We start from the raw sequence: 15,448 nt of genomic DNA, 5'->3' as shown, positions 1-15,448 counted from the left end.
GATGAAGGAGTTTAAGTATCTCCGGGTCTTATTCGCGAATGAGGGGAGGACGGAGCAGGAGATCAGCCTTAGCCAGAGAATCGGAGCAGCAGGATCGGTATTGCAATCGCTTTACCGCACTGTTGTGATGAAAAGTGAGCCGAGTCAGAAGGCAAAGCTCTCGATATACCGAGAAATCTTCGTTCCTACTCTCACATAATGGTCATGAATAATTGTGGGTCATGACCGACGGATAAAAGAAGACTGGAAATCTCTGTTGGAACTGTTAATTCCAGATAAGCGGTTGAAGATGGATGGATAAATGGATGACACAATTCATTTATGGGCTTGTGCACAGATCACAAAATGTAGTTATTAGACACTGAACTGCTCTCTAGTACATATGCACCATAGAGTTATATACTTATATACCTGTATAATCTAGAGACCGGACAGCCCTGCCCCACTGTTCATTTCAATGGAAGTTGTTCAGTGGCGTTTGAAGGACCCGGAAGAACGCTAGCTACTTCTGCATTTTTTCGATTTGCCAACCAACATTTGATTGGCAAAATGTGGAAGTGCAAACGAGCGCTCCATGTTAACCCATTTTGGTGTTTTAAACATTATGTTATAATTTAGCTATTGAAAAATAGCAGATCTACAAGCTCATAGCGCGCCACCGAGTGGCGCGCTACGAGCTTGTAGGTCTGCTATTTTTGAAAACTTTCTGCTATTTTTGAAAATTTCAAGGTCAGGCCTAAATGGGTTAAACCCCAGCTGTGCGCCCGCCTGCAGTTCCAGCTTTGACCAGTAGTTTTGATGGCTTAAACATTGGCCAGCCGCTTTATACAGTATACACAGCTTGTCATGCCGTGTATGCATGTCTGTTTTATTTGTGTTAATATGTACTGTATACCCAGTAAGAAAAAAAGCTCAGTGGCCTTGTGGTTAGAGTGTCCGCCCTGAGACTGGGAGGTCGGGGTTCAATCCCCAGCCGGGTCATACCAAAGACTCTGAAAAATGGGACCCAGTGCCTCCCTGCTTGGCACTCAGCATCAAGTTCTGTCAATTCAGCCAGTGTATTTCAGTTTTAGTTATATCATGAAGGAAATATGAACCTTGTGAGGGCTCAAATCGTAAAGAAGATCCTAAAAGAAAAACTACAAGCAATGTTTAAACTTTGATTTATAGTCTTAATCCTAATAAGGATTTCCCTCTCTGCCCAAAGCAAACAAGACTTTAGGCACGTTGATTTATGATTATGAACCTATACACCCATGACCCATGATTCTTTTCTTCACCATAGTTGAAGGAAATTTGTTTTGGCTCATTGCCTTCATCACAACTATTTCATTTTACAAATGTGAAATTTCCCATGGTTCTCATGGTCCTCTTGCTATGATTTAAGACAAGTCAACGTCCCGTTGAGTGAAAGGTCATTTACTGGTGACATCGTAAGTCATCAGTAATTACTTCAAACAAAAATGATATTGTAGCCTACCAACCTTACATTTAGATGAAACCATCACTCAAGAGCTTCGTCACAATTAATACAAATAGATAAACAAAAGGGGCAATAAACTACTGTAGGTATTATGGTGGACTATAATTATATACCTTTATTGAAAGCATAAGCCCCTTGAGATGTCACATCTCATTTTAGAGGGGGTCCTCAGAACAACCAATTGATGTAAAATCAATACATCGATGGGTAAATGCTGCGATGGGTTTCAACTGAATGGTTAATGCTAACATTTTAAATAATCTCACACAGCTTGCCTTTAACAATTCATTGTTTTAAAATGATTCCAATGCCTGTTCTTTTCAGTGTACTACTGCCATGTGGGCAATAATAAACCACAGCCTCAATATTGGGTAGCGTTTGAGCAGCAGAGAAACTAAGATGTGCAAGAAATTAACACCAATGTTTTCTGGTAAATGGCGGAACTGAAGAGCCACATTTTTGGCTTACACTGCAGTAAAGAGTAAAGACTAGCCGAAATGTTTGCAAAATGATATTGCTATTGACTTGCTGTCAGATATGTGCAAACAACACAAAAATCATAATTCACAGAATAAAAATAGAATAGTTATAAGAGGCATAATTACGAGTTGTTAAAAATCTAGTTAAATTAACACAAAATATTTTACTGTGAGGGTCAAAGGGCAATTTAATATTTTACAACCTTCATTCTCAGATGAAACAGCTTCAGTTATTATTATAAAATTGGGGTCCAGGGATCCTCAGGGTTCCAAATGGACCCTTACAGGTCTGTGTACAAATGGAACCAAATGGACTCGTTGTATGGGTGTCCTTGAATTATATATTTTTTTAAGTTTGAGAACCAAAGTTATAAACCATTAGACTGCTGAAGTGTAAAACACACATAAGGTTGCAAAAGGTACTGACCTGGTCCTGTGTCTCCCTATCCAGAGGGGCGTTCAGATAGATGACTCCTTCCCTGCTGATAGTGAAGAGCATTTCTGGAAACTCCCCCTCTAGACTGTACTGTACCTGACTACCGCTCCATTTCACCTAGACAAACAACGAAAAGGCATACACACATGCACACACACACACACACACACACACACACACACATGCACGCACGCACGCACGCACGCACGCACGCACGCACGCACGCACGCACGCACGCACGCACACACCACAGGGACATACAGTACATCCATGTATAACTGCAAAGGTGTATGCCTTCATCTCATAAACACCCGTGAAGTGGTACGCATCTGGCTTGCAAATATACAATATTTGATCTAAATCTAATAAATGGTACATAGCAAAGGGTCTGCAAAAGGGGACAGCATGATATATAAGACACACAAAGTAAAAACCCAGAGTCACTGTGTGTTTACATGATAAAGTCACGGCGAAATGTACTGACGATGACGAGGAACAGAGAGGACAGCCAAGACTAACTTGTGTGACTGGAGGGATTTTCCACTGGGCTTTTACAACACAGCCCCTTGACAGAGAGGCTGTGTGATGGGTGCTGAGAGGGCCCTAGCAGCCACCCCAACAGCACCCAACAAGGAGAGGAGAGGAGCGCGGCCACAGCAGCATGCACACGCACAGTGGTGGCTTTTATTGTTTTTTATTTTACTTTAAGTAAAAGTAGCAGTAGCACAATGTAGAAATACTAAAGTACCAAAAGTAAAACCACTCAATATTTCTGAATAGCCGATGTAGAAAATAGGTATTTTTTGTAACTCATTATTTTCACCCAGTGTCAATTGTCTACAGTAATCCTGGGCGCTACACTCCCTCTGCTAACCTGGGAAGAGCAACAGACTGACCTCATGTTTCCGTGATATTCCGTCAATGCATGAAGAGTCCAAGCTGCTTCTTTGCACCTGATGGGGGGGGGGGGGGGTTCCCCGGTTAGACGTAGCGCGTGGAAGGAACACGTTATTCCAACCAGTTCCTATTTCCCCTCCATCAGGTGCCCCGGTTGTCCAGGGGGAGGCAGTTTAGAAACCATGATTACTGTGAGGGGATTACCCCTAGGGTATACCTACCCTAGGGGACACAGGGAGAACATGCAAACTCCACACAGAAAGGCCATTTTGCCAACCCACCTAAGGTATGGGCACTGATGACACAGAGGAGAGACACCCCCACCAGCACCCACAGTATCCCCAGTGGGAATCGACTCCAGACCTTCTAGCTGTGAGGTGACAGCCTACCAATCTAAATCTGCAATAATTGTTGATGATTAAAAAGTAGGCTACATTTGCCTCTGAGGTGTAGTGGAGTAGAAAAAATAAAAATAAAGGATCATACTCAAGTAAGATTTAAACGTACCTCACGATTGTACCTACAGTAACTAGGCCCACAGTACTTGAGTCACTTAATATTAAAAAGTGATACTTTTCTAAAATGCTACAGTGATGGTATGACGACTGCACACCCGGGCATGTGTATCGCCTCAACTCCCCTGTCTGTCACACGCTCTGCTCCTGTGCTTTAGAGAGGACTGCTTAGACTCACAACCTGTGTATATACACCAAGCCACTTCACTACAGCTGGCTGCCTCTCAATGTTATGGTGTGTTTTCTAGACCTCAGAAACTTAATGACACGTGTGTGTGTGTGTGTGTGTGTGTGTGTGTGTGTGTGTGTGTGTGTGTGTGTGTGTGTGTGTGTGTGTGTGTGTGGTGGGGGGGGGGGGGGTTGATTGATGATCAATGCCTATTTCTATAAATAGATATACTGTATACGATTCAATTGCGATGAGGTCATGTGTTTTGGTTCTGTCTGTCGTATCTAATGTCTTGCAGAGAGGACGTTCTGTGTGCAGGATGGCTTGGTGAAGGACAGCCTGATGCTGTGCTGAATATGCACACTGTGCTCAGAGCATTTGATGAGCAAAGTTGAAGGAATATACGCAGCGGGGGACAAAGTACTCAACCACAGTACTTGAGTCAAAGATGCAAGTGAAAGCTGCTCAGTTCATGTACAGGAGTAGGTTACTTGCTTTTAAAGATACTATCATATATATACAAAAGTACATACACGGTATGTGTCTTTGGAATGTAGTGGAGTGAAAGTATCAAAAAATACAAATACTCAAGTAAAGTACAGATGCTCAAACATGTTTTCAACAATACTCAAGTAAATGTACCTCTTAACTGTCCACCACTGAATATATAGTAATGCAAATGGATTTTTGGCAGAACTTTCAGAATAAATGATCCATGCTACTCACTACAAGGTGACTACAAGACAAGACTGATAATAAATGATCCATGCTACTCACTACAAGGTATATGTAGACATGACTGATCCACTTATCTGACACAGTAGGAGGGATAATGTGTGTTTCTGAGTCCCCCCCCCCCCCCCCCCCCCCCCCCCCCTCCCACATAAAGCGCTTCAAGTGCGGTTGTACAGCGTTGGCGAAACCAGGCTTCCACCATGTCATTTTCCCTATTCCTATTGTGTGTGATTCACATTCCTGGATGAGCAATGCTGGAGCTGTGCATAATGCAACAATTTAAGTGATTGATATTGAACAAAAAGCATGGTTGGGCAATCCGTTCAATCAAAGCTCTTCACACGCACATGCATTGCAATAAAGGCAGAATCATTTAAAAAATGTCTTTGCTCATCATGTTAATACCCATGTTGAAATGATCACTTCATATAAGGCTGATGGATTAATCAGGACCTAGAATACAGAATAGTGCGTGCTTCTGAGCACAGATCGCCAGGGTGCGTACACAGAGAAGCGTTGCGACCTGTTATAATGCAACCATGAGGCCGATTTGAAACATTTGGGGTGGCATAAAAAAACTTGTGCATGAGTGTGCATGAAAAAACTTTACAGCAAGCGGACGCTGAGTTCATGATTTGTGGCATTTCGTGCAAAGTGGGCCACTCCCGCAAACATTGGAAGCCAATCTTAGCAAATCAGATCTGGAATATTAACTTTATCACATGGGGTCCATGAGGTTTGGACAAAATCTTGAGGAGTATAAAAAAATCACACCCGTGTGAAGTAAGTGGTGCAACTCCGTGTGGGGGTCCGTGGGGGGGGGGTAGTTCCAGACCCACAGGAACGCACCCAGGGTGCCGGCCCGATTCCAGCGAGCCGCCCCGTGTCCGAAACGGTAGAGAAATGACAGAGTTACCGTGTGGGGGTCCCTCTACTGTACCCTCTACTGTTCTGTACTGTACTGTCACTGTACTGTACTGTACTGGCACACCCGAAATCACCATATATACAGTTAATATGTGCGTGTGTTTGTGTGTGTGTTAGGTTGCGCACAGGTGGTGAAAAACAACCATGCTGTTTTCGTGCTCAGACGCACCCACCCAGCCAGCCACCCACCCACACACATAGTCACTTAAGGAAGTGGTTGCACCACTTAAAAATGTCTCATGGTGGCACTATAATGCTGATGTGAAAGATTTGGGTTGGAGGCTCTTCCTCGGCCTCCCTGGAGTGTGCCTGCAAAGACAGACGGACTCACAGGAATCCCTCGATTTAGGCCGTTCTGACCTGCCCCGGATAATAAAGAATTGCACCCGTGCGAACTGAGTGGTGCAGTGTGTGTGTGTGTGTGTGTGTGTGTGTGTGTGTGTGTGTGTGTGTGTGTGTGTGTGTGTGTGTGTGTGTGTGTGTGTGTGTGTGTGTGTGTGTGTTTGTGTGTGTTTAGGCTTCTCAACAGTGCCACTTTAGGTCAAACAGCGGTATTGCTGTTCATACTCCAAACATACAGTACATAGGGACATAGGGACGCACGCGGCCAGTCATTGGAACCGCTCAAAAATGGTATATTCCTACAGATGAATGAATGTGTGTTCTTGCGTGGGTTGCTTATAAAAGAGATGGAGGCGGAGGGTGAGTGGACTGTAGAGGAGGAAAGAGAAGAGGAGGTGGTGAGGGAGGCATATTGGCCACAGAGATTCTCAGATATTCTTACTGCTCTTTATTTGGAGCCAGAATCATCTCTAAAAGCCAAATGTCCTCTGTCCACAGTTTTCTGTCCTGAACAAATGAAGCTAATTGTTGCCAAGCTTAGCTTGATTTAATTTACTCAGAAACAGTACATCTATTATTGCTGCTGAGATGGATCTGTTTCTGCTACTACAAAACCTCTTAGAGCATTAGTGGTTATTTATACTTCTGGGACTTGATGCTGCTATGACTGATTGTAGAAAGAAAGCAAACAGCAGTCAAGGCCAGAAACAGATAAAAATACAGCAATACGTCATAATATGACGTATTGCTGTATTTTTATCTGTTTCTGGCCTTGTAAATAAGATTCTACTGAGTTTTTGCAGTCTTTAACCTATTATGGTTAAAGACTGCAAAAACTCAGTAGAATCTTATTTACAGCAAAGCTGGCAACCATACAATGTCCCTTTTATTCTCCTACAGCTGGCCTCCAGAAACCAATATTGAAAGTAGACGAGAACTGAAAAGGTAATGCATAACACCTTGAAGATAGCACAATGAGTGATGATGGCGCCTATAAAATGACTCAGTCCTGCAGAGAGCAATGATGAACAGCATCAATAATGCAACATTTGGTCAGCAGGATGACCCAACTGACACTAAAAATAGTAACTGGCAATATGATGCTACTTTGCTAAACTGTGGTTATTGGCAAAGTGCTTGGTTTATGGTAACATGATATGTTTGAAGCATCAATTCCAATATAGTCAACACTCAAAAGGCCTATATGCTTTATCTCGGGCCGAATACAAAGACAAGAAGGCCTAAACAACGTAAATGTAAATGGATGTTAGGATTTGACGCTTCGCTGTTTCAGAGAAGAGGCTTTCTCACCTGTGAGATGGGGATGGGGTAAGGGCCTGGTAGGTTCTCCTGTAGTCGCACAGGGTCAGGTGATGCCCAGGTGTTTCCAGTGACTTCGACAGTAACAAGGCCTGTAGAAAAGAAGGCATTAGCCTTCCCAGCCATGTCCTTCACCATCACTGACAGCTTGTACCTCCCACACATCTCTGGGTCCAGAGCAGAGGCTCCTAATGGAAACAAGAAATACAGTTGGGTGCCACCGATATTGTCCCTTATTATTTGACCTTTAAAAAATCCTTCTAAATCCTCCAGTTTTCTGAAATAAATATTTTCACGATTTAAAAAAAATAGCAGATCTACAAGCTCGTAGCGCGCTATGAGCTTGTAGATCTGCTATTTTTCAATAGCTAAATTATAACATAATGTTTAAAACACCAAAAGGGGTTCCCGCCCAAAATGGGTTAACTGTCCTTTTGCGCAGATCACGCAAACCTCAGCAAAAAGAAAAGGACAATATCGATGGCCTCCAACTGTAATGAAAGAACACATCAATAGTTGGATCTCTCACACGTACACACTTCCACATCTGCATGAGATAAATTATGGAAACTATGAGAAAGTATATACTGTATAATGAAGGACCTGTTAATAAGAGGCAGTCAAAAAGTCAACATAGCCTATAAGCGATGCTATATAATTTCAAGTTCCTTTTTGTAGTCTTATACTATGTTAGACATCATAATTCAACTTTTTGTTATGGGGGTGCTAAATTAATCTCTCAACCTTTTAATTGCAGGGGCATTGTAGTTCACAACGAAGCACCTAAAAACCCTAACCAACTAAAAGATAAAGACAGCTACAGTACCAGTTGCCTGCAGCAGAACAAACAAGTCAATAAAAGGATCTTCACTGTAGCTGAGGTTCGAAAAGAGAGAGCAAGTGGGTTGAATCAGAAAAGTGAGTGTGAAAGTCATGTAGCTCTTGCCAAGTTGTAACTAAGGGCAGTACTAGACATACTCCAGAAATAGCTCAGCATGCAAGACGTAGGCCAAGGTTGTGTGTGTGTGTGTGTGTGTGTGTGTGTGTGTGTGTGTGTGCGTGCGCATGCGTGCGCGTGCGTGCACGCGTGCGTGCGTGCGTGCGTGCATGTGTGCATGCGTGCGTGCGTGCGTGCGTGCGTGCGTGCGTGCGTGCGTGCGTGCGTGCGCAAATGAATCAAACCAGTTCAAATGAAGCTTCAGGCTTTTTGGAAGCATACTAAAGAAAAACAGTACCAAACAAGTTATCCACTTGAACCCCAGCATGCTCATTCCGAGGAGCACATTTACCAAAAATAGCAGATCTTCAAGCTCAAAATGCGCCGCAAATGCAATGTGTTTATTTCAATACTGCTATATTTGTAAAGGAAGGAGAGGTCGCACAGCTCGTAGTCACGACTCACGATGCAAACAATATGCCTTCTTCTATATGTACTGCATATACTGCAGTCACTGCAGTATATGCAGTACAGTACATATACAGTAGAAGAAGGCATATTGTGCTATACTGCTATATTTAAATATTGAAATGAAAACCAAATGTACGTGTCAAAAGACAATCGCAGTCAATCTCTAAATGCAAAATACTTAGCCTAGATACACAAATATGAGAAATAACATTTCTTAGATATCTTGTTCATCTAGTATGGTTGTATTACTTTTTGCAGAACCATCACCTCTCTGAGAACAAACAGTATACACTCAAGTTCTACTTGACCACAGACTCTCTGTAAATCCCGGCCTTACTGTATACTTCTGAAATCCTACATCCTAGTGTCGCCAAGACCTACTGCTAACAGCTCACCTGCCACCCTATAAGCCCCAAGAGACAGTGAGGGCAGTAGCATGCCACTTGGACAAAAGCCAGGGTCTGGTCAGATGATGATGTGTCCAAGTTTGTGCATCAGTAGATGTATTGTTAACCAAGGCTTTTAAAAGGCTCTGCTTTGTCAATGAGTGTCTACATGGACTGGATCCTCCTCCAGTTTGATTTTATAAACAGGAAGAGAGATACTGGACATGGCACTATAGTGCAGAGTTCACACAACAGAGGGGACTGTGAGGTCCATCGTAGGCAGACAACTTTCAATAGCTTCCCAGTCACTCTAAGGGAAATCCCAATTAACCCTGGCCTGTATACCACAACCTTTAAACCACAACTAAGTAAGTAAGCCTTGCCCGAGCCATGAGGCCCCCTGTTTCTGTAGCGTGAGGCAGCTTGATGTACAAGTACACCCCAGGACATGACGCTAGTATGCCGCAGGGACTTACCCCCAATCCAACCCTAAGGGAGGCACTGCATAGGTCCCATTTTTCACAGTCTTTGGTATGGCCCGGCCGGGGATCGAACCCTGACCTCCCAGTCTCAGGGCAGACACTAACCACAAGGCCACTGAGCTGGTAAAAATCACAATGGTTAAAAATGTCTCAAACATGTGATCATCGATAGAATTTTAAATCTTATATAATATGTCAAAATAGGCTTTGGATTTCCAATGGTTAGATATTAGACTTAGTCTTAAAGGCTTAAATTGGGTATGAAAATGCATTAGGCAGCTGTATACTATGCTGTATTTACAACAGTTTTTGTCATGTTGTTTTTATGTGGGACTATGGATGGAAATTAGCTTCTATAGCTAAATAAGGAATATTTACATGAGATCATGTTCAATTGATTGAATTCTTGTACTGAATGTTCATTAATGTGTCCCGAAAATAAACAAATAAACAGTAAAGTAAAGTGATGAGAATCACACCAGGGGCCATATGCGCACCGATGCTCCAATCCACATGAAACTTGGCATTTGCACTGCGCTGCATGCTAACACTGCTCAGGGGTCTGGGATCAGAATGGTCACACCAGGGACCATGTGTCTCTCAAAATCTAGTTTCCTCAACACATCTCTGATGTGATGCCTAATAATGAAGTCCAGAAAAAACACTCATTGGGCTAAAAACTGCCATAGCCGTCATCACAAATGTGACGAGGACAGCACATTTGGGCACCTTTGGTGGCTATATGGCCAAAGTAGCCTAAGGATTGTGTTCTTGTGCAAAACAAATGCTTGGAATGGATTCAGAATCATGAAAAACCCCTAGTTTGACATGTCTCATGCTACTTAAATTAAAGCTAAAGCATAATGACATTTAGAAGATTTGGCCTTTATAGATTGTTAATGGTGGCCATATGGATTTGGCCACTGTGGCGACCCTGAAGGTCGCCGGCTCGGGTGCCCTAGCTAAATCATTCGGGCATGCCCTGGGCTACATCTGTGCAAAAGTTGGCGCTTTTAGATGAATTAGCGGAACATCACCCTTATGTTTCCCTATGCTCCTCCACTATTAGAGGAGGCTCCCTATGCTCCTCCATTAGAGGAGGCTTTACTGGAATATAGGCCTATGCTTGTAAACAATAGAGTTCGGGACTCACCGTCCTCAGTGAGGGACACCTCTCTGTAAACAATAGAGTTGGGGACTCACCGTCCTCAGTGAGGGACACCTCTCTGTAAACAATAGAGTTGGGGACTCACCGTCCTCAGTGAGGGACACCTCTCTGTAAACAATAGAGTTGGGGACTCACCGTCCTCAGTGAGGGACACCTCTCCGGTGACAGAGTCGATGAAGAACATGTGACTGGAGGGAATGCGGGGTGTTTGCTCCATCAGGCTGAAACGCAGCTCGGCGTGGGCTGTGTTACGATCATCGCGGTCCAATGCCTCCACGTGCATGAATGGGATCCCTAACGAGCACATCATGTTCAGTTGAAAATGTAACCGCCAGTGAATTGCACTGTACAATGAGTGAGACTTAATTTAACTTGGTTGTATGCTCCTGGAGTTACAAATGGATACATTAAAGGTAGGGCAACTGATAAGGGACAACTTCTAGTCCATATCTAACAAACAAAAATCAGTTTATTTTTTTCGTATATGGAAATAAAATGAGTTTTTGAAAAGGTGATGCAACCGGTAGCAGAAAGGAACTGTACAGTGATGACATCACAAGTGGAGGAAGCTCCTAAATGTACACTGTATTATTGTCAGTACAAAAAAATCATCGGCCTATAAATTAACATTGTATTTCTCTAGCATTCAAAACCAGTTATATTTTCAAACTGTGATGGGTGCATTCGTTTTGTTTAACTGTATGTAATGTTTGTTTGTTTTTGCTTTGTATTTATGGACATATACTGATGTTTCTTTGAAGATTTTGTTTAGTGTTTGCGCTGCCATATGGGTGTGGGGGGGGAAATATATGTGAATAATTGCTTTGAAAATACTGTAAAGAAAAATCAACATTATGATAAAAAAAAAAAACAGTTATATTTTCAATGCTCTGGAAGCCTCTCTGTAAAAGGTTCAATTGTAGGCTATATCGTTTATATTTGTTTATTGTTTATACAGAGTTTAGGTGAGTTTACCAGGGTGGACTTTTTCCACTCCTCATTTCACAAAACGTCTCAACTCAATGTTGGTGTTGTGCAAATACCCTTTTCCAGCATTTTATAAATCACAATGCCAAATGATTACATAAATGCATTTTTTTCCACATTAATTGAATATTCAGCATTTAAAATTATCTGTTGCCCTGTCCTGCCTTTAACACTGTTGATTCCATCATGACCATGCATGATGCACATAATATTGCATGTATTTGCTTACAAATTCAGAGCAGTGTTGTTTTTGGCAGTTTTTAGTCATAGTCTCTTGAATAGTTTTAATTTAGTTTTAGTCACATTTTAGTCACCTTGAAAGTTGTAGTGTTAGTCTAGTTTTAGTCGACTAAATATCATAAGATTTTAGTCGACTAAATCTACAGTTGATTGAGTCGACTTAAATGTATTTTGGCGGGCCTTGATGCCGTCATCATTGTTTTTTTCACGCTCACAACGCGTCGTAGCGCGATGCGTTGTGAGCTTGTATATCGTCTATTTTCAGCATGTAACTAATTGTAAAATGACTTACTGGATCTCTTGTCCACTAGTCCCTTCTTAACATTTAATCTAGTTTATATTTGTTGACGAAATTGTCAATATATTTAGTCATAGTTTTAGTCCTCATAGCTCAGTTTTCATTTAGTTTCCATTTAGTTTTCGTCAGTGGAAAAAGGTAGTCTTCGTTTTAGTCGACAAAATCAACACTGATTCAGAGTGTAAAAATCAGAGCTTTACCTTTGAGCAACCCCAGCTGTACACTTCCTCTCATGCTCTCCTCTGTGAAGGTGGGCACGTTGTCGTTCTTGTCGATCACACACACTTCTACGTTGAAGCTCTGACGCTGCATTGATGCTCTAAATGACACCTGCAGAACGTGCACACACGTAAAACACAATTAACATTTCACAGTTTAGGAATAAGCAGTAGCCTACTTCCATATCGCTGCTGTCAGGCAGAAACCTTGTAGCTCCATATTTCAACTTTGAATGTTTTTTTTTCATTAATGCCCTACTTCGTTGTACAAGAGTCATGCAAAAGTGGGAAAAAAGAGCAATCAGCACATAGGGAGCAATTATTGGTTCAGCGCCTTGCTCAAGGACACTTCGACACTAACTCTGGGGGAGCCCGGGATCAAACTGGGAACCTCACGGTTTCCATCCAGCTGCTCTACTGGCCACTCTACCCCTGAGCCACTGCGACTGAGAACATAATGCGATGAATAGCTTATACAAAGCAATGTCTGTCGGACTTATGTTACTTGATTGTTTTTGGCTGACTTACCTGTAGAGAGTAAGATGGTTGCTTCTCTCTGTCCAGTGGTGTCAGAGCGTACAGGAATGCTGCATCCACACCAAATATCCCCTCGTCATCACCGGCAACCACCAGGTCACTGTAATTGGCTGGGAGGCTCTGGAGCTGTGTGGAGCAGATTACAATTTGTCCAATCAAAAGGAGACAACAAGTGCACTTCTCATAATTCAGCAGGTCGCTCAGCCTAAAAATATATATAATTATGCACATATAAATATGTACAAAAGGCCTTTGGTCAAAATGCTTATTTTGTTTTAGCTCATGACGATGATGAGGAGTAGAAGAACTGCGTTTAATTTTAACTGGACACGTGACTTTTTACAATAGATAAGAGAAAAGGCAGGTTAATATGTCATTTAGGCCAAATCACAAGTTATAATAGGTATGTTACAGTACGATTGAAAAAAGAAACAAAGAAACAGTCAGATTGAAGAACGGAGTGCTCATTTTCTTCTTTCTTTGAGTTCACCTCCTTTTTAGGAATATATAACCGTCCATTGCCTGGCTGTCTGCAACTGTTTTCACTGATTTGTTTGTTGATTTGCTGCATTTCAATATATTTCTTGATCTCCCATGTTGATATTTAACTGATTTTATTTGTTGATATACAGTATGTTTGTATTGTTATCTCATTTTAGCTGATTTAAATCATTGAGTCAACATCATTGTAAATGACGGTTAATTGGGCATATAGGGTTTGCTTTTATGAAGGAAACCATCTCCCAGTAGCCTATATTGTAAAAATCACACTGTGTGAAGTGAGGGGCGCTAATAAAGTCTAACTCATGTTGATTAGGTGATGCAATGGTGATGTAAAACGACATTAAACGCCATTAACAATAAAGAGACAATATGACTTAATGAGGTACATTATGACGTACATTTTCCCTTCATTGTCAATGGCGTTTACAAAACAAACATTGAACTAAATACAAACATTAAACCTGGATATAGGAGGGTCTGGCTCCCTTCAACAATCTCAAAAGTGAGTAACTGAATCCAGCATGAAACAACAATCATGAGGGCTACTCTCCATTTGCTTTAGAGTTTAGACTGAATGGATCATCAGGGCCCACTTGAAAATCTGGAATGTGTTCGTAGCACACCATCTGACCACTTTACACAGCAACCAACAGAGTGGTCAGGTGGGTTTGCTGCGTTCATTGTCATAGCATGTCTTTTAATGGTCAATCAATCAATTCGATTCTGGCTTGGATTAATGGAACTCAAGAAGTATACTTTAAGTTGTTATCATAATGAAAACACTTATTTTTTTTTAAGTTTTAAAGGAAAAGTTGCATTTTAGTCCACTCATCATCACAAAATTAATTAATGTGATGAGGTCAGCACATTTGGGCACATTTGGGCAAATGGCTATGGCCGTTTTTAGCCCAACGAGTGTTTTTTGTGCAAAACGAATGCTTGGAATGGATTCAGAATCATGAAAACCCCCTAGTTTGACACGTCACATGCCACTTAAAGCATGATGACATTTTGATTTTTTTTGGCCTTATATAGGTTAGTAATGGTATGGTCACACATAGAAACCCCTATTATGCAAATTCAATTGCCCAACATATGCAAGTTAGCATCCAGCAGTTTCTAAATGCTGGGGACCCATACTCGACATTTCTAGCATAAAACTTTAGGGTATTCAAAATGTCCAGGTTCACAATGGGGCTCTATGGGCTGGCAAGTAGACTATTTTGTTTATTATTTCAAACTACTATTATCGTAGATCTAGGTCAAATGGTCCTTTATAGTGGTTTATGATAGCTCGTGGTCGTAATGCTAAATACATTATTTTATTAATAGCTGGCATTGAATACAAATATTACAAATATTAACGTTATAATATCATTACAATCCTAGTTTGTGAATTATTTGGGGGCCCACTTGCAATACCCTCAGGGTCCACCAGTGGTCCCCAACCAACAGATTGAGAAACACTCTAGATTTTATCCCTAGGTTAGATTTATTGGTTTATTTCCTTTGCCCACAGTATTCATATGTCTAAAAAATACTGTTATATGGACGTGATGCTTTGCAGTGAGGCCAGTCTTGCCTGACATCAAGTACTGTATACAAATGTTTGAATTGACACGCACACGCACACGCACACACACACACACGCACACACGCACGCACGCACGCACGCATGCACGCACGCACGCACGCACGCACGCACGCACGCACACACACACACACACACGCGCACAACCTCATTCACACACTAAAAGGCACACACTAAAAGGCACACTGCTGGCCTGAATGTCTGACGCATTCATGTATTGTGCAGACTCCAATTATGTAGGCTACTATAGTGACATGCGCACACACTCCAATCACGTACTAGTGACGGCAATAGCATCAGGTTCACAAGTCTTGATGTCAGAGAGC

At 41.9% G+C, this 15,448-nt stretch overlaps 2 protein-coding genes across 2 annotated transcripts in view; one reads left to right on the top strand and one right to left on the bottom strand.

Annotated features, from left to right (window-relative positions):
* The window catches only part of cdh16 (cadherin 16, KSP-cadherin), a gene marked incomplete at both ends in the record, with an annotated part of 37,209 nt that extends 24,625 nt beyond the window's left edge, over positions 1-12,584 (bottom strand). Inside the window, 4 exons of the mRNA XM_079497259.1 lie at positions 2,390-2,515; positions 7,295-7,491; positions 10,883-11,041; positions 12,473-12,584. Coding sequence (XP_079353385.1) covers positions 2,390-2,515; positions 7,295-7,491; positions 10,883-11,041; positions 12,473-12,584 — 594 coding nt within the window. The remainder of the gene's footprint in view (positions 1-2,389; positions 2,516-7,294; positions 7,492-10,882; positions 11,042-12,472) is intronic.
* Positions 1-15,448, top strand: part of LOC306920484 (ATP synthase F(0) complex subunit C2, mitochondrial-like) — a 40,007-nt gene that overhangs the window by 8,439 nt on the left and 16,120 nt on the right. The window lies entirely within an intron of this gene.

The sequence above is a fragment of the Electrona antarctica genome (assembly GCF_951216825.1).
Source record: "Electrona antarctica genome assembly, chromosome: 3".
NCBI classification, from domain to species: domain Eukaryota; kingdom Metazoa; phylum Chordata; class Actinopteri; order Myctophiformes; family Myctophidae; genus Electrona; species Electrona antarctica.
This window is presented reverse-complemented; position numbering and strand designations above follow the sequence as displayed.